This window comes from Serinus canaria, chromosome 28 (genome assembly GCF_022539315.1).
Source record: "Serinus canaria isolate serCan28SL12 chromosome 28, serCan2020, whole genome shotgun sequence".
NCBI classification, from domain to species: Eukaryota; Metazoa; Chordata; class Aves; order Passeriformes; family Fringillidae; genus Serinus; species Serinus canaria.
In genome coordinates, this window is record NC_066341.1 from 2,546,832 (window position 1) to 2,568,567 (window position 21,736).

The 21,736-nt window shown below is 52.3% G+C and overlaps 1 protein-coding gene across 7 annotated transcripts in view; it reads left to right on the plus strand.

Annotated features, from left to right (window-relative positions):
- Window positions 1–1,545: 1,545 nt before the first annotated feature.
- CELF5 (CUGBP Elav-like family member 5) overlaps window positions 1,546–21,736 on the plus strand; it is a 36,891-nt gene continuing 16,700 nt past the window's right edge. For 5 of the 7 annotated variants that reach the window (XR_007780308.1, XM_050986219.1, XM_030232968.2 and 2 more), the window contains exons 1-3: window positions 1,557–1,756; window positions 8,117–8,199; window positions 19,354–19,405. Coding sequence is in view for 6 of the 7 variants with exons in the window: in XM_050986219.1 (XP_050842176.1) it covers window positions 1,567–1,756; window positions 8,117–8,199; window positions 19,354–19,405 (325 nt within the window). In the remaining variant the exon portion in view is untranslated. Of the gene's footprint in view, window positions 1,757–8,116; window positions 8,200–19,353; window positions 19,406–21,736 lie in introns of all 7 variants that reach the window. The other 2 variants (XM_030232966.2, XM_030232967.2) reach the window with 2 other exon arrangements.

Sequence of the window (21,736 nt, forward strand, 5' to 3'; positions counted from 1 at the left end):
GACACTGTGGGGACAGGGTAGGAGGAAGGATGGGACTCGGGGACCAGGCAGGAGGATGCTGAATTGGGCTGCAGTGGGAGCACAGAGCTGTGGCTGCCCTGGTTATGTTGTTCTGTGTAGTAGGGTCACCTCTCCACTCACTGCCACCTCCCTCTGCAGGATCCAGGGCAGGAGAAAAGGGAAAGGAGAAAAGGGAAAGGCAGAAAGCTCTCAGCAGAGACTACACAAGGGGAAGCAAGGCCAGGCTGTGCCTGCACCAGGTCCTTTCACAGGCTCAGCCTGGCATGCTCAGAGGAGCTGAGCACCTGACTCTGCCACAGCTCTCCGCAAACAACCCAGCCAAACCCCCTCCCTCCTCCCAGTATTCATCCTCAGGGACATTGGGGCAGCATGACAGGCTGAAATGTGTGCTGTGACGACAAAAGCCGTGCACGCTGCAGAGGGAATGCTCTGTAGGAGATGCAGGCAGCGTGTGGCTGTGGGCGGCGGAGCGGGGCTGGGCTGCGTCCCTGCAGCTCCCGATGGAGCCTCGGCTGTGCTGTGCCTCAGCGTCACCCTGGCGTGACAGAGGTGGGGCAGAGAGGTGACACAGCCCCGAGGCCACCTGGGCCGCGCTGCTTGGAGCGCTGACATCCCCTCAATGGCTCACAGCATCTGGCAGAGCCGGAGAAAGCGGCGGGAGAGCAGTGCAGAGCCTCCCTCACACGGGGAGGGAGAGCTGGTCCCCTCAGCAATAATGGCTGCTTCAACATGGATACAACAAGCAGCTCGTGGCCATCTGGCACGGTCTGACACAGGACCGGGCTGGGGATCCTCCACCGAGCCCCAGTGAGGAGGGAGCTGAGATGCTCGGAAGAAAGGGGAATTTCCCTAGAAAGGCAGGGGCAGGCAGAGAGGTGTGCCCGGGGTTGTAACCTGGGGCCGTGTGTGGCTTCCCCTTCCAGCTCAGCCCCCTCCAGCCCCTGTGCTCGCTGCTGGGTCACGGCTGCGTTACAAAATTTCCTGCTTTAAATAATCTCTTCGCCTCCAGACCCTTGTGCTGAGGCACCAAGAAAATGGGCCGAATGCTAAATTCTGACACGGATGTGGAGCGGCTCTGCCTTCGTGGGTGCTCTGAGCTCGCCCGTGCTCCCAGGGCCCTCCGCGCTCCTGGGCTCTAAAAACGCAGCTCTTCCCTCTCCCGCGGGAACGGGCATCGCGGCGGTCACTGCCGCCTTGTCGCCTTCACCATCCTCTTGGCCCAGCCGGGCGGTCCCGAGTGACCCTCCCGGGCCGCTCCCGGGGGTCTCCGGTGCCGTCCCCGCTGCCCCCCGCTCCTGAGGGGCCGCGGCGGCGCGGGGCCCGGCAGGGGGCGCTGTGGCGCGGCTCTTTGTGGCGCCGCGGCGGCGGCGCTGGCGGCGGGGCCGTTCCCGCCGCGCTGCCTCCCCCGCCCGCCCGCCCGCCCGCCCGCAGCCGCGCCGGGCGCGGGGCATGGCCAGACTCACCGAGGGCGAGGCGAGGAGGCAGCCGCCGCCGCTCCCGCCAGCGCCGCAGCCGCCCCCGCCGCCGCCGCGCCGAGCCTCCCCCATGAGCAGCAGCGGCGGCGCGGAGCCCCCGGCGCAGCCCGACAGCATGAAGGACCTGGATGCCATCAAGCTCTTCGTGGGGCAGATCCCGCGCAACCTGGAGGAGAAGGACCTCAAGCCGCTCTTCGAGCAGTTCGGCAAGATCTACGAGCTCACCGTGCTCAAGGACCGCTACACCGGCATGCACAAGGGTGAGCCCGGCGCGGCGCGCACAAAGGGGCGGCGGGCCCCGGGTCGCTCCACGCGTGACCCACCGCGATGTGCTGTTCTCCCACACCCCCGCGTCCCTCAGCGGAGCTGCCGAGCCCGATCCGCTCCCTGGGAACGCCTCCGCATCCCCAGCGCCCACGGGCGGGGTCCCCATCCCCGCGGCGGAGCCCCGCCGAGCCCCTCGGCCGCGGCCCGCGCCCCTCCGGCAGCCCGGGGCCTGTCGCCCCGCGTGGGGTGCGGTGACAAAGGCGGCGATGGGCAGCGTGGGCCGGGCCGAGGCTGCTGCGGAGCGCAGGGGCCGCAGCGGGACCCTCGCGGGGCTGCTGGCCATCCCCTAGGGGGGCTCACAGCGACCCCGGGCAGGGCTTCGGCGCTGCGGTTCTAAAATCCGTGCAACAAAGAATATTGGCCGCGAACGTGCTGCTGTCAGTGGCGTTTGGGGTAGGTGAGGGGCCTTCGTGATGGCACACGGGGAGATGAGGGGGTCTTCCTTCGCTGAAGGAGGACCTTCAATGGGTGCTGAAAAGTTTGAGGAGGCTCCTTTAGCCTCGCTTATTGTTGTGTTTTTATACTGAAGAGCTGTCGCGTTCGGCGTGGCGGCTCCCTTTAGCAGTGGAGCGGCTCTACCCCACCCCAGCAGGTGTTTGGGATCTTGTGACCAGCACGGCTCCAGCCAGAAAGGGAACTCACGGAGTTGTTTGCTGTAGGATCCCAGGGGGTGATGGCAGCGTCGCTCCCTGGCGCAGGTAGAACAACCTGCAGGGAGCCGACGGTGAGTGCCCTGAGAGCTGTCGGTGCTCAGCCGGGGCTGCTGTGCCCTAAAATGATCTGTGATGGGGCCATGTGTTGGTGCATGCTGGAGGGAGTGTGCAGCGCTCAGCCGTGATGCCTCAGATTTAGGAGGAAGGATAGGAAAAATCGAGTGCCTTGGCAACGTGAACCGTTCTAGACTGAACGGAGAGGGAAGAGGACAAGAAAAAAACAAGTGTATTTTCAAACAAAAGGCCAAATCTAACTCTCCAGCACAAAAGGAAAGCACTTTCTCATTGAAGCCCGTGGGGGCTGGGCTGGCATGAATTTAGCTGAAGAAGTGTGTCTGGTTGTGAGTGAAAAACGAGGATGCCATGTGCTTGTGTGTCTCTGTGTGCAAGGAACTGCATCCAAACCTGCTGCCAGGGGATGGTGAGCTGCAAGGTTTCAAACCCAGCAAGGAGGAGAATGGGCCCAAGGCAAGAGACAATTGCACATTTCATTCCAGTTGACATCTTAAATATAGACTGTGTGGTCTGAGGTCAGCTTCCAAGCTGGAGACAAATTCTAGGGATCTGCTTAGGTATGGAAATTAGAGGGGGCAGCAGTGGTATTAGCCAGATGTGTGTGATATTAACTTGCTGTTAAAAGCAGGATTTCTGCAGCAAAATAAATACATCCTTTTGGTTCTAACATTTTTTTTAATGTATGTGGGTTTTGTTGGTCAGGAATTGTTCTGTCCAGAAGAGGCTGTTGAGATGTGAGGTTCTCTGGTGGTTGTTGTGGGGTTATTTCCACACCCCTTCAGTTCCCTGTGCCCCTCCCTGTCCTGTTTTGTACGAAGTGAGAGGCTGGGATTCCTTTCCTGGTGGCATGAGTTTGCATGTAGATCCTCAGCCTGTTTTGGAGCAGCCTCTCCAGAGAAGTCATCCCTTGACAAGGAAGTGTGTGGGGGTTTAGCGTGCAGCGAGGGAATGAATCCACAATCCAGCCCACCCTGGTGCCTGATCACTCTCATTTACCAGCTTTGGCTGCAGTGCCTGTGCTCCATGCAGGAAGGCCATCCTGGTGAGGAGCTGCTGCTGGCATCTGCAGGCCTGGAAGGTGCCAGGCCTGACCCAGGAGCTGCAGTGGCCTGGAGCACTGTCACAGCCCCCAAACAGGGGACACTTTGGCTGCAGGCTCGTTCCTGCACTGAAAAGAAACCACCTTTCTGGGGCAGTTCTAACAGCAGACTCAGTTTTCTCTCCCCATGTTCCTGATCTGCAGTGAGATCCAATTGACAGCTCACATGCAGCTTCCATCTGCTTTTTCCCTTTCTCTCCCCAAAGGGGAGGAAGCAGTTGTGTGAGAAGCCAGCACTGCTGGTGAAGCCCAGCGTGTCCCCTTGTATTCCCTTGCAGCTTGACATGGAGCTGAGCAGCCACCTCTGCCTCCAGGGAGGAAGAAAGGTTGGAAAAGGCCTGCCAGGGGTTGGAGGGTGTCAGTTGGGCTGCAGTGTCCAAGAGTTGGTCCTGTATGGGTGCTGAGAATGGATGAATTTGGTGGAGGCAGAGGAAAATCTTAGATATTCAGAAATGTGAGCTCTGCTATGGAATGGTTTTGTTAGTACCTGACTAGTCATGTCTCAGCAACCTGGCTACTGGTAACTGATACTGTTCCAGCCTAATGTTATTCATGAGGCAGTTTTTCTATTTGTGTTAATCACAGATACATTTGCATGTTAATGGCAGTGTTTGTCTCCAAGCTAATATTTTCATGGGAAGAGCTGGGAGGTGTTTGAACAGGCTTTTGGAATGGGTCAGGGGAGGCTGAGTGGGGAGAATCAAGTGGAAATTTTTGGCCTTGTGTTCCAGGATTAGGCAGAAGGCAGTCCCTTCACAAGTGTCAGCTGGATGGGTTTCCTAGGAATGCTCATGGTAGGGAAAGTGGAGCCATTAAGGAGTGTGAGATGCCAAACTGAATTGCAGGGGAATATTCAGCAGGGGCAGGAGCAGCCCTCTCTCAGTGTGTGGACAGATAGGTGGCTTTTTCCAGAGGGCAAGGATACAACACCACCCTCAGCCCAACTTGTCTCCCTGGCAGCCCAGTTTTGACTCAGCTTCTGCAGGCTTGTAGATTAGCTCCCCACTGACTCCACGCTTCCCCTGCTGAAGTATTTAATGTGATTTCTGATGCTAAGCAGAATCTAGAGATCCCTCCCTCCTGCAAACCAGCAGCCTTTTCTTGCTCAAGGCTTTAGACTGCTGATGTGTGGAGTAATATTTAGGATCTGAAGGGACTGTAAATTCCAGAGTCAATGTGTAGTTTGTAGAGAGGATCAGGCAGTGAATATATTTTTTTTATGCAGTCTCTTGCAAGTGAAACTAGGCTGGGTTCTGCCTTCAGGGAGCTGGAAACCCTCTTGGAGCCCATGGAAGTAGGGTGGTAGCCCTGACACTGATGGGACATAGAGGGATCTTTGGCAGAATGATGGTGGCCTGGCTTTGCAGACAGTGCTCTGGGTGCTGTCCTTCATCCCTGTGCTGGAATGGGTCATTGGCACTGCCTGGGTGCCTGGGACCTTCCAGGCTGACACTTCTGAACACCCTGAGCACTTTATCACCACGTCCTGTGTCTCAGCAGGCACAGCTGACTTGGTGTGAGAAGTGCCCAAAGGGGCCTGAGCCTGTCTGTCTGAGCTTGCTGTTAACTAAAGCAGGAAATGTGGAAGTGAGAAAATCTAGTGAGAGTGACAGGCCCCTCTGCACCTCTGGACATCTCTTCAGATCCTTGGGTGGCTCTGTCAACTCAAAGATTTAGGAGCCCAAAGAACCCCTGAAAGACAGGGTGAGCAGAACCCTGTCCCAGTATACCAGGAGTAGCTGCACAGTTAGTGTGCCAGAGATAATGGCTCTTCAGGAAGGAAGTTTATTTTCCCCAAATATTTGTTTACACAATTAGGTTTAGAGCACAGTGTTTCTGCCAAACCTTTTCCTGTATTTTTGACCAGGACTTTGCAAAGAGAATGGAATTGACTGTTCTACCTCCAAAACACCTGGTTGTGGAAGGCAGTAATCATATTTTCCAAAAGACATAGCTGACATCTTTAGCTCCCTCCTTTCCAGAACCAGTACAGCTTCCCAGGTTCCTGCAGTTGGGGAAGTAAGAATGAGAGGAATGTCCTCAAACCTCAAAGCTTAGGGACATGAAGAGCAGTGGACCAGGCTGTCCTGTACCTGCAGCCCCATTCCAGGCAGGACATTAGAGGCTGCCTGAGTGCTGCTTCATGCTTGAGTGAGGAGAAGGAGCTCAAGTGGCTTCTGCTGAGCAAATACCCACACCCTTGTAGAGCAGAGCAGCAGTGGGGATTGCATTTGGGTTGGAATGAGGCATCTTCAGGCTCCACAGTTACAGCATGTTTCTGTCTCTGGAAGCTGCTGCCTCTTGGTACCTGAGCTGCTAAAAGATGAGCAATGTTTCTGCCTTGGCCGTAGGGAAGGACCAGAGGGCTCTAGGGAGGGGATTCATGGCACTTTTTCCACATTGGTGCTGGTGGACCTAGGTGTTGCTGGCCTTTGCAAATCCCTGATCTGGCATGATAGCAATACCTCCCTGTGTGAGGAGTCTCTCCTTTATCCCCACTAAATGGTGTGTCTTTGTCCAGTTCTCATTTTTAGCTTGTCCTCCCATGGACTGGGGTTTTTGAGGGTGCTTTGCCTCAGTTTTGCCATTCCTGAGCACTGGAATGTGGGGCTCAAGGATGGGGTTTGCATGCTTCATGTGGACATAACTCCACTCCTGTCCTGAGCTTTCTGAGGTTGATGGCTGATGCTCCTGAGACAAGAATAGTGCCTCCACTGCACGTGGGCATAGTACCAATGCATTGAAGCTTTTAGTGGAATAAATTGCTTATTCCCAAGTGCTGACTTTGGAGTTTTGTGAGCTAAACCTGGCCCAAATTATCTTAGAATTCTGAGTCTTGTATGACTTGCAAAGTAGCAGACTGGAGCAGCAGGTGGAATTGGGTACCTGTGTTTGTGACCAGGCCTTCAGATCTGTTAGAAAAAGATTACAGAGGTTATAGAGTCTGCTCTCTGTGGTTATAGAGCTGCTTTTGAGGCTTGATGCCAGAGCAGTCCATGGGGAGAGTGAAAGCTGAGGGGAGCTTCCCCACCACAACAGAGCCAGCTGCCTTTGCCAGGAGCAGGAGGTTTACCTGCATTCTTCCTGGCCTCACTTAATATTTGTTAAATTACCTGTTGGTCCCACGTTTGGTGCAGTATTCAAAACTGGGCAATAAGGGGCTTTAATGACCTCTTAGAGATACCTAGTGCTTGTGTGCTATGTATGGAAGGTTTTTCCCCTAGCAAGAGGTGTGAGGACAGATGTGATGTGCTTACCTGCAGCAGCTTCTTGGAGTTGGGATGGAAGAACAGGATAATGATGTTGCTGTGGTTGGGATTGTCCTGAGGAGCTGGCCTAAGGGTGCTGTGTACCATGGAGGGGAGAAGTCCAGACAGACCCTGCACCCACCTTTGGGTGCAGCTCACAGAGAGCTGGAGCAGCTTTGGAGTACCCCAAGCCAGGCACAAGAATGTGGAGGCAGAAAAATGGGCCTCTCTGGCCATAACAATGGATCTGCAGCCCCAGCACAGCAGTGTAGACAGGGATATTCATCAGCAAGCCAGAGGGACTCTGCCTTTGCTTGGGATGTGAAATGCCACTGTGGATAGGAGGGGGATGAGTGAGGGGGTCAGATGCATTCTGAGTCTATTCTCCAGTGCTTTGCCTACCCTCATCTGAAACAACTCAAGTGACAGAGCTCCAGGCACTTCCCTGGGGAGATCATTCCACAGTCTAAATCTCTTTCTGCTAGGAAATGTTTCTTGATAACCAGCCAGATTTTTCCTTTGCTTATTCTTAGCATCAGAGCACCCAAAGATGATCCCTCTTCTTCCTGGAGGGGCTACAACTCCTCCCCCTCCTCCCTTGGCTCCAGCGTTCATCTGAGATGTTGAGTCATATCTTGACTAAGAATGTCAGGATCTGGCCTTTTCTCTGTGCTTTTTATCTGGCTTCTTAGGCTGGCCCTTGCAGAATGCAGGATGCTCTGCTGGGCTCTCTATTGCCCTTGTGGTGCTTGTGTACTTTGGTGTGTGTTTGTGTGCATCACACAGGGCCGGGCCTCTCCTGCCATAGCTCCCTGATTTGTGAATCTGGATCACGGAGCTTTTGTATAAGCCTAAAATCCCAGATTCTTCTCTTCTTTCCTTGCTGCTTTTCTTCTTTTAATCAGTAATCATGCTGGTCCTTGCCTCTCTCCTGATCCTTGTGTTTGGGGCTGTTTCTGCCACAGACAAGATCAGCTTTCCTTTTGCTCCCCCATTGTGTCTCACCTTGTTGAACACCTGTGTCAAGCCCCTTTATTCACTGGGACCCTTTCCCAGCTCTTAATAGACTTCAGATGTGGCCTGCAAGTCCTTTCACATTGTTTCTTTGTCTTTTTTTTTTTCCCCTGGAGCTTTAGACACATCCAAATTATGTAACATTTGTGTTGATGTTCATCTGCAAGTGCCTGTCTAACTTGACACTCTCTGTATCTGCTGCAGGTTGTGCATTCCTCACATACTGTGCCAGAGACTCTGCCATCAAAGCCCAGACAGCCCTGCATGAACAGAAGACTTTGCCAGGGGTAAGTCCCAGTGAATTGTCTGGAGTTGATGCTTTGGGCAGGATGATGGGGAATTTTCAGGGGTGGGAGTGAGGGTGAGAAGTGGCTTAGATCAGTTCTCCTGCTTGAGGAAGAGAAGGGTGTTTCAGGGCTTAGAACAGGGATATGGCAGTGGAAGCACAGCACTGTTCCTCAGAGCTGCTGCTTTTTTTCTCTGGCCAGGCCTGTTTCTGTGCTGCTCTTTGCTCTCTGGGGTGTGACAGGGCACCTTCAGCTTTCTGTCCCAGTCACTAGGGAGCTGTGAGCTATGGGGTGAAATGTGTGGGTGCACAGTGGGCACTACTGAAAAATGCACAGGAGCTAAGATACCAGGGCCTTTTTCCAGGTGTGCAGAACCTCCTGGTGCATCCAATTCTACTCTGCCATTGCCCTGCAGGGTGCCTGGATGGAGCTCTGATGCAGTGGCTGAATTGGATCAGCCTCTCAAAAATAAAATATACACTTGCCACATGCCATTGTTTGGAAGAGAAATGAGTTATTTTTAGGTGAGAGAAGAACTGCTGGTCTGTTCCTGGGTCTTGCTCATTCCACAGCTGGTCTTGGGAGCGGAGTTCAGTGGGATTTGAGGGAGGTTGGGCACTGTGGAACAGGTCCCTCCTTGCCTGGCAGTCCTTTGCCTCCCTGGGACCTGCTAGAGAGCTGAAAGGAGTTCTGGATTGTTGCCCTTCCCATTCTGGTATGATTTAAGAGCTTTGACTGGGCAGTTCCCTTGCTGTACTGAGGGGGTTGATCAAGCACGTTGAAAGGATTCGTTTGGAGGTGAGTAGGAGGAGGAGTTGGGTACTTATAGATAGAAGCTCACAGGAGGCCCTGAGTGCTCAAGGCAACAGAATAATTAATGTAAACCAGGGGTCTCTGGAGGGTGGTTAGGAATTCTTAACCATAACATTTTTTTCTTTAACCCATACAGGTCCAAAGAGCTTCCCTCACCTCTCCCAGCTGCCCTCAAGACCTCCACACAAACACACACACACAACACACACATGTACACACATCCTTTTCTGTGTTTGTTTATCTCTGCTTTTTTGGCATGGGCCTGTGCTGGAAAATGTGTGACTTAATTATCACTTAACAAGGTCCTTATCTCAGGACAGCCAGGGGGAAGAGTACAGATAACCAGCACAAATCTGCCTGAGGTATTTTTGTGTGATGGGAAATGGTTGGATTTTTAAACTAAAGCAGTGTAACCTCGTGTGTTGGTCCAGGGCAGAGCTGACAGTGTCTGTAGGAGCAAGTCAAAGGGTGGAGGAGCAGTTGAGAGGAGTCATGGTACAGTGCTGTTAATGCAGTGGGGAAGTCAGATGTGTCTCTGAAAAATTATTCATGGGAGGCTTGGTGGATTCAAGGCAATCTCAGTTTTGCTACAGTTCTACATGGGGGATTTGTTGCATGTTTCACTGTGTTCTCTACTGTCTGTGCTCTCAGGGGTTGTGGAGAGCTGCATGGAGCAGTGTTTAAAGCAGCAATTTATCTGTGATGTGGTGATCTAAAGGCTTTTTATGTTAAGGGAGGTGTAAGACACTGCCTGGGAACAGTAAGAAATCTCTGCTAGGTGAGTACTTTTGAACATACTTGTCTGGAGACAGTTAATGAGCAGTGTGGTGTAATTATGTTTCAGGATTAGGATGAAGATGAGCTGTGCTGCATTTGGAGCTATTTTCAGGCTGCCAATATACCACTTCATCACATTTAGTTTCTCTTTTGTTCAGTCCCTCAGTGACCCAGAAGGCACAATTCTCTCTCTTTTTGGTCATGTAGAGATGGTTGCTTGGCATGGACGTGGGCTGGGTGAGCTGAGGTGGCTTCCAGCCATGGTTTGCTGGTGTCTGTGAGGCATCACCTGTCCTTGTGGGCAGCACTTTGGAAATGAATCACAGACAGGAGAGCCAGGCAGATGCTCCCCTGTTTCAGGAACAAGGACATAAAATTTCATCTCTATATATTCACATCTGGATCATCTTCTGATGATCTCTGGGGCAAAGCCCATGGCCAGGAGTTCAGCCAGGCCCCAGCATAGGGCAGGGCACAGAATGATCTGACCACACCACTGAGATTTCAGTCAATGGGCCACACTCTGGTAAACTGATTTCTTGTGCATTTTACCCATATCCTTTACTCTGCATTGCACATAGCAGGAGAAGAAAGAAAGATGAAGGTTATGAAGTGTAGGGTGACACAGATTGTCACCTGAGTGCATGGCCAAGCCTCAGCAGGGTTAGAGACAGCAAGGGATCAAACTGGCAGAGGAAAGCTCTTGTTCTACACTTGCTGTTGTACCACCAAGCAATTGCAGATGGCACAAGAACCAAAGTGCCCTTCTTTGTTGGTCTCAATGCAGAGAGCTGTGCTTGAGCTCAACAGTTCATGAACCTGAATAGAGACAAATGATTTTTTTGGTCTAGACTGAGGATTTGGTGAGGAGAGAGTAATAGAAATGCTCTGATATGGTTTCTGAGATAGTCTTAGGCTGTGATCAGGCATCTGGAGCAGGACTTCTGGGTTCTCTTCCAGGCTGTCACTGGGTAGGTCTGGGCCCACAGAGGTGTTGCTGAGGTCCTCCAGGTCTGATGGCAGCAATGTCAGCCCACCTGCAGGGCCATGAGTGCAGTGTAGCTTACCTAAGCTTTTATATATAGTTATATTTATATTTTAGGTTTTCCACATAAGTCAGTAGGAATCACTGTTGTCTGTATTTATTCTTGTGGCATTTGGGGCAAGTTCTCTTTATGTGAGGTCAGAATTCTCTTTTTTCTCTGAATTGAGAGCTGTTGGATGTATGGTAACTGAATGGAATTTAAACTCTAAAAAGCTTATTTTTTAACAGTAAGGCTCAGCATCTTCTTCTGAGGTAGACAGAATTTTGGCTTTTACATTCTTTTATATGGACCAGTGTGCTCAGGGTCTAAAGCCACAAGATTGTTATAGAATCAGCAGGTTGGGAAGGACCTCTGAGATCATTGAATCCAGCCATTAACCCAGCACTGCCAAGTGCACTGAACCATGTCCTTAAGAGCCACATCTGATGGTGACTCAACCATCTCACCTGTACAGCTGCATATTGTATTATCTAACACACCTGTGCTGCCCTCAGAGCTGGTGAATTGTTGAAATCAGGCCTTTAAGGCTATTTCCTAAATTTGGTGCCCTCTTCAGCTCCAGCCAGCCCAGCAGTGCAGTGTTTCACCTTCTCCCCACTCCCTGGCACACTCCTCCCTGCCTCAGTGAATGATATTATATCTCAATAACCCATGCCTTTGATTCGTGATTGTGCCTTCACTTTGCTGAGTTCTGAAAGGAATTGGAGAGGTTATTAATGACACACAGTGATCACACAGCAAGTTAAAGCCTCTTGCTAAGTGAAATTTGAGGGAAAAGCATCCAGCTTTTCAATATTTCGCAGAAACGCTTTATGTCTCTTTTCATTTGCAGCCAGACAGTTGCAAATTACATAAAATTGCTCCTGAAGAAGAAGAGGAAGAAGAATAGAGGGAGGAAGTGGAGGGGGGGAGGTTTAAAAAAGTAATTCTTTTGGCAAGGTACAGTTACAGTTTTATTTCTATGCAGAACAAAGAAAGGCCTGCTGAAAGGTAGGCAAGTAAGTGGCAGAAATTGGTATTGATCCAAGCTGGGAATACAGGCAGTTTAAGAGCAGTGATGAGGGTACTGAAATGTGGCTACAACATAGGGAGAACTCATGGATGCAGGGACACAGGAATGGAAAATTACAGAGAGCAGCAGCATGAGAGCAGACAGAGACTCTGGGAATGCACCAGGGGTTGAGATGCTGCAGCTCTAATTCAGGTGGTTGGGCACCAGCATTGTGCAGAGACCCAGCAGAGCTGGAGCAGAGGGCATCCCTGTGGGCAGGCTGTGTCCTGTGCTGCCAGGAGCAAGGGCTCACCTGGGCCATCTGTCAGGATCCACAGCCCGTGGTGGCAGGAGGGAGCACAGGTGACTGGAGGGACTTTGGTGGAGAGGGCAATGCATCTCATTCTTCCCTCCCCTCTCGTTTGTGCACCAGCCTGGAGCAGTATTTCTGAAAGTTTCAGGTGGTCTGAATGTTTGGCTGAGGTTTGAAGCTAGGCCCTGCTCATTAATCTTTGCAGCTTGAACCCTTGAACGGGGCAGGGTGGAAAAGTTTTTCCCATGTCCATCATGCAGGTTTGATAGACAATGCCATTGCTGAGAGCCATGCAGCATTATCAATTAGAAATACAGAGAGCATGCCAGGGCTATCTCATTGGAAATGGCAGCACCAGGACATGAAGGGGCTGGGCTAAAGCAGCCCCTGGGCAAGAAGCAGAAGTGCCTGTTCAGTGCAGAGGGAGTTGAAAAGACTTGTGCTGTTGAGGGTTTGACTTGAGGGGCTGAGAACTTTCAGTGAGGCAAAGCAGCTGCCCAGTGAAGTGCCTACACTGAAGATCAGGCTGCTGAGGCAGACATTGCCTCCTGCTCCCTGTGGAGTTGGAAGAACAGTGAAATTAAAGATCAGCACCCGTTCCCACATGCTGACCAAGTGGACACATGCAGGCTCTGTCCTGTGCACAAGGGCTCTTCCTTTCTCCAGAGAAATTGCTGCCCTTTGCACAGCCAGGCCCTGGCATCCCCTTGCAGCACAAAGCTTTGACTTTTGCCTCCCAGAGCTGGGTCTTCCCTGGTGGTCTCACTTACCTGTGCTGGTGAACTCCCCTGCACCTGCACACCAGCCCACACAGACCTTGCTCTTTGCAAAGGCACCACCCCCCTGAGTGAGGCTCCACATTCCCACCTCCCTGGGGTCGTTTGGGATGTGTGCCTGCACATAAATGTTTGTGAACATGGATGTAGATGGGATCATAGGATAATTTATGGTGGAAGTGCCCCTGGGGTCTTTGCTGAAACCCCACTCAAAGCAGGGCTGACTACACCAGATCACTGAGGGCCTTCTCCAAATGAGATTTGACTGTCTCCAGGGGCATCCTGCAGTCACCTGGGGCCTCTTTTCTAGTCTGCCAGCACCCCTAAAGGCTTATCTCATATCAGCCCAGAAGTGGCTCAGGGGATTTATGTGGTGGTGCTGCGGCTTGGGCCCGTTTGGGGTGGATTTTCCCGTGGGTGTGTCAGTATCACCGGAGGTTTTGCTCCGCTAGGATTGTCAGTGTTAGTGGTTGCCAAGGGAACTGGCACAGCCACTCTGTGTGCAGGCAGAGGGTCCCTGTGCCTGCCTCCCTCTGTTACATCAGCAGAGAGGTCTTTTCCTGGCCACTGTCATTACCTGCCATGGGGCAGGAGAAGGGCATGGCTGCAGCAGCCCAGTGAACCTGCCAGCACAGCCAGGAGAGGCTTGTGCAGGCTCTGCACAGCTGCTGAGTCCATCAGCTCAGACACTGCTGCCCCAGGCTCTTCCCTTCCCTGCTTTTTTGGGGTCCTTGGAGGCTGCAGCTTGTGCACAGAGAAGCCCCTAAAGGTGCTCACTGGACCAGTGGTGCACCAGGGGGCACAGGGAAAGGCTCAGGGTGCTGGGTGTCCTTTCAGTGGAGAGATCAAAGCCAGCTGAGTGTGTGCTCCCAGCTTTTCCCTCTGCAGCTTTCTTGCATTTGCTCAGGGGAACTTGGTGACCCATCTCACATCATCTTATTCCTGCTCGTTGCAGGCTTTAAGCCCTAAGCATTCCTTGGGCCTGCTAAGTGTCCTTCAGTGGGAGTGACAAATGTGACAGTCATGGACAAGTCTCTGAAGCAAGATGCTGCAGCTGACACAGGACTGTGTCTGAGCACCCAGCTGTGCCTGAGTCCTCAGGCCCACGGCTTTCTGAAGGCCAGAACGATCTCTTGTGGTCTTGATGAACTTTCTAGAGGAGTTTTTGGGTTTTCAGTTGCATCAGTCCTTCAACAATCTTTCTTACTTGTGCAAAAAGATGTAGCTGAGCCATGCAGTCAGAAGCTGTGTGGTTTGTACTCTGGGATTCACATCCTGCATGTGCCACAGACTTTCTGCATGATCTCCATCACCACATGCCTCGATTCCTCCACCTGGAACACACTGCTCATAATTATCCTTGTCTCCTCCATAGCAGGATTGAATGAGGTGAATTCATAAATAGCCTGTAGAGCTGTGCCAGAACATGGTACTAATGTTGCTCATGTTTCTGTATGAGACAAGCCCTCCTTCTCAGGGAAGGATGGTTCTCGTGGACAGGACTAAGGCACACTGAGATGTCAGAGGGAAGATGCAAGCAGGACACTTGAGCACTGAGACTGGCACCAATCCATCCCTGCTTGCATCCCCAATCAGAAAGAGAATCCAAATGAACAAATTAGCATTTAGATTTATGTGCTCTGCCCAGTTAGAAGTGATTATGATCATTCAGCCAGGGCATTTTTAACTGTCCAGAGGAGGACAGCCCACAGTTTGTAAAGTGGAGAGCCTGGGACCTAATTCTGCCAGTGGCCTTGGATGCCTTTTGGTTCCTGCCATCCCAGAGGAGCCAGCCTGCATTGTGTGCTTTGTACACTCTGCTTCTGACCCTCTTAACACTGTGAGGTTCCCCTGCATTGCACCTAAGGGGCTATTTTACATCACTTACTTGTAATTAATAGAGAGGCTTGCCCTGCTGTCTCAGGGGGCTTTTTCCTTCCATCCAGCTTTTGCAATTTGAAAGCTGAAGAAGGGGGATCTGGGAATCTTCCCCTTGAAGAACAGGGCTACCAGATTGCTGAGATGACTGACAGCTCATGCTGGGCACTGATTAAACATGGGGAGCCAGTTCACCCCCTCAAGTCTTTATTTGGGGTGTGGTGAGAGAAGTGGTGCATTTTGGCCTTGGTGAAACCAGCAGCAAAGCTTCCTCTGACTTTGGGAGTGCCAGGATGTTTGATGCCAGATTCTTATTCTCTAGAGTGCTACAAGGTGGGGAGCATTTCCTCAAAAGCAGAGCAGGGTTCACTGCTTCTCTGTGCTGCCTAATCCTGGGATTGGGGTGGGTGTAATCCAGACACTTTCAGCAAGGCCTCTTAGCCTTGCCTCTTCCCTGGAAGTGCCTGGGCTGCAGTGACCTCCCTGTGGGTGTCTCCTCACTGTTCTCAGAGGGCTGCACAGGACGTGGCTGCTGTGCTTTGTGTGACACTCCTGAGGTCAGCTGTCACATTGCTTCCCACCAGGAACCCCCCAAAAAGCCAGCAAAGGCTGCAGGCTCCTGAGAGGGGCAGTGGTGCAGGCAGAGAAACCTCTGTGAGAGCTGCAGGGTAGGGACAGCTGTGTTGGGGAAGTTGTGTATCCAGCCAGGAGGGAAATGTGAGTGAGAAGCTGAACAGGGCAGTAGGAGCTTTGCTGCCCATCTGGTGTCCACTGCTGCTCCAGAGGATTTCCTGAGTGCAGTGGGTCATGGAGCTGACAGCCCTTACAGTGGCAGCAGCAGGTAAGGAGGACCCTGAGGTGTGAGGATGGGGGACTGGGGCAGGGGACATTTGGCCCATGGTGTCCTGACAGCATGTGCTAAATGTTAATGTGATATTCTTAAGAAATGAAGACTAATAGTGCTCAGCTGAATAATTTAACAGGGAAGATGAAGCTCAGCTTGTGCAGGCTCATGAATCACTTGCTGGAATTCTCCATCCTACACATGGGCTCACCTGTGTGTTCCTGTGTGGTAAAAGGCATCCATGTCTTTCCACTCTGGGAATTTAAGGCAGGCACATCCTGACTGCTGGATTCTGGGCCCAGCTGGGCATACACAAATACAGTTTTCCTATTCAGGTGTGCTCTTTGATTACTGTGCAGCCTCAGGTGATGACTGGAGGCCAGGAGAATTTGTACTTCCAGAGTTTGCTGGGTAAGCCAGAAGTGGATCCTCCCTGCTGCCCTGTTCCTCCTTCTCCCTCAAATGGGAGAGGTAAAACTTGACCATTTCTAGGTGTGTTCCTGTAGGGGACAGAGCTCTTTGTCTGAGACCTGTAGGCAGAGTTCAGGATCTCCCAGGCACAGTTCTTAAGGCCTCAAGGTGGTTGAGTTAAAGCTGCTGTGGACTCCCTCTGCTTGAGAGGCCTTTGGTAATTCGTTCATCTTTGGTGGCAACATGAGACATAGAAGGATTGAGGTGGTGATATCCTTCTTCATGGAAGGCTCTTGTGTGTGAGGAGGACCATGGCTCCCTCTGCCTCAGCTGGGAGACCTCCTGTTTCAGGATGAAGCTGCCAGACAATCCTGCTGCTCTTCTCCAAGCCTCAGCATCTGGACAAATTTCTTGTATCTTGTTTTCTTCTCTTTACCCATATCTTCCAGAGCAGATAAAGAGCAGCTCAGAGACCTGAGCTCAGGTTGGCTCAAAGTCACTGGAGGTGGCAAGGCCTCTGGAAATGGGCAGGGCTTGGTCTGACATGGGTAGGGGGAAAGTCTTTCAGTGCCCACCCCAGCTGCTGTTTCAGGTGGGCAGGAGAGGAGCTGTGGCCATAGCTGGGGAGTGCTGGGGGTGCTTCCTCTTGTAGCCCCAGGCAGGAGCTGCCTCTGGTTTGCACCATTGCTGTACTGGCACTGCCACCTCACTGCCAGGGCATCGTGCTGTGGGCCAGCTGTGGGCACATCAGCTCACTGGGCCAGTGGCCCTGTGGGATGCACTCCCCCAGGGTGACAGGTTTGGTGGGGTCACCACCCCTGGGGTCACGTCCCTGGGATGGGGCAAAGGACAGGGATGGACAGATGGGGAGAGGGGGCCCCTTCCCCAGAGATCTTATCAAAATGTCTCTTTTGTGCAAAGCAGAGGGAATGCCCCCAAGAGCTGGTTTCCATGGCAACTGCAAATGTCAGGTTCCATGTGGTGAATAACCGTTTCCATGACAACACCTCCTTTATCCTAGGTGCTGGGAGCTGGAGTGACAGCCCTGTTGGGGGAGGGGACAGGGAGATGGCCTCAGGTACTTAACCTCCCCCCATCCTTCCCTCAGCCCCTGCATCCCTGGGAGGGAGGTGCTGGATGTGTGTGCACTGCATTTCCACAGCATCCCTGCTGCCCTTCCTACCCCCAAATGGCTTTGGGGCTTTGGCTTCCTCACAGAAGCTGAGATCCCAGTCTGTGCCTCATCTCCCTCCCCATCAGTTCAGTTAGTTTATCCCTGGTTTTGCATCCTGGGTAGAAACAAAACTATTCCTTGGTGCTGGGGGAATCCATGTCCTGGATGTGACGTGGCCAGCTGCCTCTCCTGGCTCTGCAGGGAGCCCTCTCCTCTGAGCACACATCTGGGCTGCCTGCCCTCTCCCAACTCAGCCTGCTCCCACAGCTCTGCCAGCCTCAGCTCACACAGGCAGGGTGCCAGGGACCGTGAGCAGTGACAGCAGCCTCTCAGCAAGGAAATCGGAGGCTTTGTGCAACAATCGCTGACCTCAGACTCCTGAATCCCTGCCCCACATCCCACTCAGCTCAGGAAGGAGGTGCTGGGCCCTCAGCAGCTCCTGTGCTGCAAGTGCTGGGGCAACATGGCAGCAACAGCAGGACATGAGGAGCTCTGCAAATCCCTGCAGCTGAGCAAGAGTGGGGAAAGGACCTGCAGCCTCTCCCTCTTCCCTAAATGATTCAGCAGCTCTTGGGGCTGTTGTCTGTCAAGGTGCAGCATGGCAGCAGATGGGCCTTCCTTTGGGGAGCTGCCAGCCCATCCCTGGGGCCATTTTCAGCAGCCCCATGATCAGTCCTTGAGGCAGGAATGGTGTGGGCCTGCTCCCAGCCTCTGCTCGTCCTGCCTGAGGTCCTTCAGCCAGAGGAAAATGGCTTCAGAGCCCCCAGCTGCCAGGCTGTGTGCCATGCCATGCCAGCTGTCACCTCCTGGTTGGCATCTCTGTCCTATAAACTGCAGAGCCACCTCACAGGTTTCCTCCAGCTCTTGGGGATGTGGGCTCTGCCTCTGGTTTCTGGCCAGTCTGGCTCAGCCACCACTTGGAGACTGACAGCCCTCCACAAATTGCATGCTGGCTTCTAAACACATTTCAGTTGGTGACTTTTATGGCTCGATTTCATTTTCTGTTTTGTTGCTGTTTTTCCTCAGGGGTTTCCTAAAAGAGGGGCCAGACTGTGCCTGGACCTGCAGCTTGTGTGCAGGCCTTGCCTGCAATATTCTGATTGTTTTTTATGATGAATGTCACTGATTCAGGTCACTGTCAACCTCTGTGACTGATGCTGAGAGACATGGAGTGAGATGTGCTGTGAATGTGGAAGTCTGCCCTGTGCACCATTCCTTGGAGGATATTCTAGTGCAGTTGGATCCTGCTAGCTGGGAAAGGAGGCTACAGCTTGTCAGCTGCCTCTCTGGGCAGCACAGGACACACAGACCTGCCAGCAGATGAGTTTTGCCCTGCTTTTCAAAGCAGACAGTTAAAGCTGTGTGTGCCTTAATGCAGCTACTTCTGTCTTACCTGGAGAGTCCCCATAGCATGTGAGCTAAGCTACCCTTCAGGCTTGTTTGTGGTTGGATTGTTGCTGATGACACTAATGGCTGCAAGAGAAGGAAAAATCTCTTCTCCACACTCAAACAAGAGGAGTTTTGCCATTTTCAACCTGAGCATTGCCCCTGAGGGCCAGAGATGAGAGATGTTGCTGGAGAGCAGCACTGCCCTTCTCAAGAGCTTCTCTGGTGCACAGAGCTGTCTGTGTGAGGGCTGGGGAAGGGGGAACATGACAGCACTGCTTGCTGTGCTGCTTCTGGCCAAGTTCAGAGGCACTGTCTCTCCCCTGCTGCAAGGACACTCAGTGGCTCAGTTGGGTGACATGGCCATGCCTGCACTGAGTCAGGACAGACACAGGAAGAGCTTCCAGGCACAGTCTCACCTCAGGCCACCCTGGCCACTGTTCAGGCTCCAGTCACATGGTGATGAGCTGCTTCCTCAGAGTGCTCTCTGTGCTGAGGAGGCAGAGCTGTGTGCACGGTGGGCATTTCCAGGAGCGCTGCTCTCTGTGGCAAGCAGCTGAGCGGGGAAAAGCGCCAGGTTCCTTTTGGAAAGAATGCTCCTTTCTTCAAGGGTACTGCTGGCCATCACAATGCTTTGGTTTTCCCTTCTGCCTCTCTCCTTCCTGTGCCCTGTTGTCAGTGCCTTCAGCAGCCTGTGCTGGGCACAGGGCCAAGCAATAACCTCTGCATTTCTGTTCCCTTGCAGATGGCGCGCCCGATCCAGGTGAAACCTGCGGACAGCGAGAGCCGTGGAGGTAGTTGTCATCTCTCCTTGTTTCTCCTTTGGTGGTCCTGTGCTTGTGAGGGGGACCAGGAAATGAGACATGGGGTCCTGACTCTCTGGGAGGAGTGGTCTGTGTGTGGCAGAGAGCTGGGGGGCAGGAGGGCAGTGTAGGGACACAGCTGACAGCACACCAGGTCCTGAGGGTGATGATGTGGCTGCCCCCTCCACTCTCTCTCCCAGCTATTTGAGGGTGCCATCAGCCTGGCAGTGTCTGCCCCAAGACATGACTGAAGCAGGCCTGTGTGGCACTGGGGCTCCTGAAGCCTTTGGGAAGAGGTTCCTTCATTCCTACACCCGATCAGCCCAGTAAGAGCCAGATCCCTGTAGCAGCACTGGCTTTTTAATGTGTTCAGCTCATTGGTCTGCAGCTGATTCTCCTGTCTGCAGCTCCCTCCACTGCCTCCCCCATCACTGCTGAGCTGTCTCAGCCCTGCCACTCTCAGTCCTGCAGCAGCCCCCAGCACGTTGTCAAGGCCAAAGTGCTGTTGCAGAAAAGATCACATGATGGGGAAATAATGTCTGAAGGGAAAGGATCCTGAGATGGAGGTGCTGTCAGCCTGCAGGGGACAGCTTGGTCAGAGCAGCATATACTGAGAAGTTCAGAGCTGGAAGGTTGGGAACAAGAGAATCTGGTAATTTAATGGGGAGCTCTCAGCAGCTCAAATGCCTCCTCCAGGTGGAGAAGGTTTGCAACTTCAGCCCTTTCCAAATCCATTAACTCATTTTGCTGCTTTTCCTTGCTTTACTGATCTATTTCTTCTCCTTTTCTCTCCATTCCTACCTCTGGTTCTCCATGCCCTGTGCTGTTGGTGCTGCCCCTGAAAGCAGTTTAGTGGAGGCCAGGGCAGGGTTTGTGTGCTGCTGTTTGTGCTGTGGGACAGCATTTTGTTTAGATTTGGAAGGCTATTGTTTTACATTCCCAAACAGTTTGTAGTGACTGTCACTGTCAAGAACATGGGATATACTTGATAATATTTTATGTGAATGAGTGTATTTATGGTTGTGTGATACTCCTTTAAAAAAAAGTCTGTTTCAATCAGATAGAATCTGTAACTTTTGGTTGTTTACTTGTACACCTAAGTTTTACTGAGGTCTGGGCATTTTACTTCAGCCCCTTGGTTAAGGGTTGAATTTAAGGTCCTTATTTGTGCTATAGACAATAAAAAGAGACCAGAATCTTCAGGGTGTTTCACTCTCACTGTTGGAAATGATGTTAAGAATGGATGAGAGATCCTTTAGAGATGCCTGCAATGGGTGGTGTGGGGAGGGCTGGCTTCTCACTGAGACCTCACATTGCCTCTGGATTCAACCATTGGGTTCAGTCCTTCCCCTACCACATTGATTAAAAAAAAAGAAGTTTATGTGTCTGATGAGTGCAGCTCTGGAGTCTCTGGTGTCCAATCAGGGCTGAGGCCATCTCTGCATCTCTCTTCTGCTGCTAGGGCACTACTGGGGGCTCACCCACCTGATGTGAAGGGTTGGGATCTGACATCTCTGATGCCTCTGTCAAATCGAGCAGGAACAGCTCAGCAGGTTAAAAACCAGGGTTCTGATTTAGAAACAAGCTTTTGGCTAAGGCACTGGACTTTGAAATCTCTAAGTTTATGAAAAGTGCCACATTCCCTAATGGTTGCAAATGTCAGAACATCAACTCTGCTTCCCATGGACAAGAACAGAAACCTTTGGAGCCTGAGCACCTCCCTCCAGGCTCCTTGCAGAGCCCAAGAACAAGCAGCTCCCACAGGATCCATGACAAACTGGACTTTTTCCTGAGGCAGGAGCAGCATCAAGACAGCACCCTGTGTTTGTCTGAGACAGGTTGCTCTCCTGAAATGTTTCTGTCCTGATGCTCCACTTGTCAGAGAAGTGGCTGAACAGCTTTGCAGATATGGGAAGAGCAACATCCCTGCAGCAATAGCCCCACACTGGCAGGAGGTGAAAGAAAGATTTGGGGCAGGGCAGAAGTGTCTGGAGTGGGAATTTATCAAGGAATATCTGCATGCATCAGTGAGGCACTGCTCTGCATTACCCTTGAAGGGAACCTCTTTGTACTCACCAGGGACTGACATTTCTCAATTGAAGCACCCTGAATTAAGAACATGAAGTTGGAACACCAGAATTTATCTCTTGGTCTGAGAGATGCTCATTTTTCTGCCAAAGGGGCAGTTTTGGCCAAGCCCTGCAGGGGCTGTGGGAATATCCTGGATGCTCAGTGCTCTTGCACCCTGCAGAAGAAATTCACTACAGGAAAGTTGCTGCCTGCATTAGTTCAGAGTGGGACTTGTGATGCTGGGCCAGCTTTTCC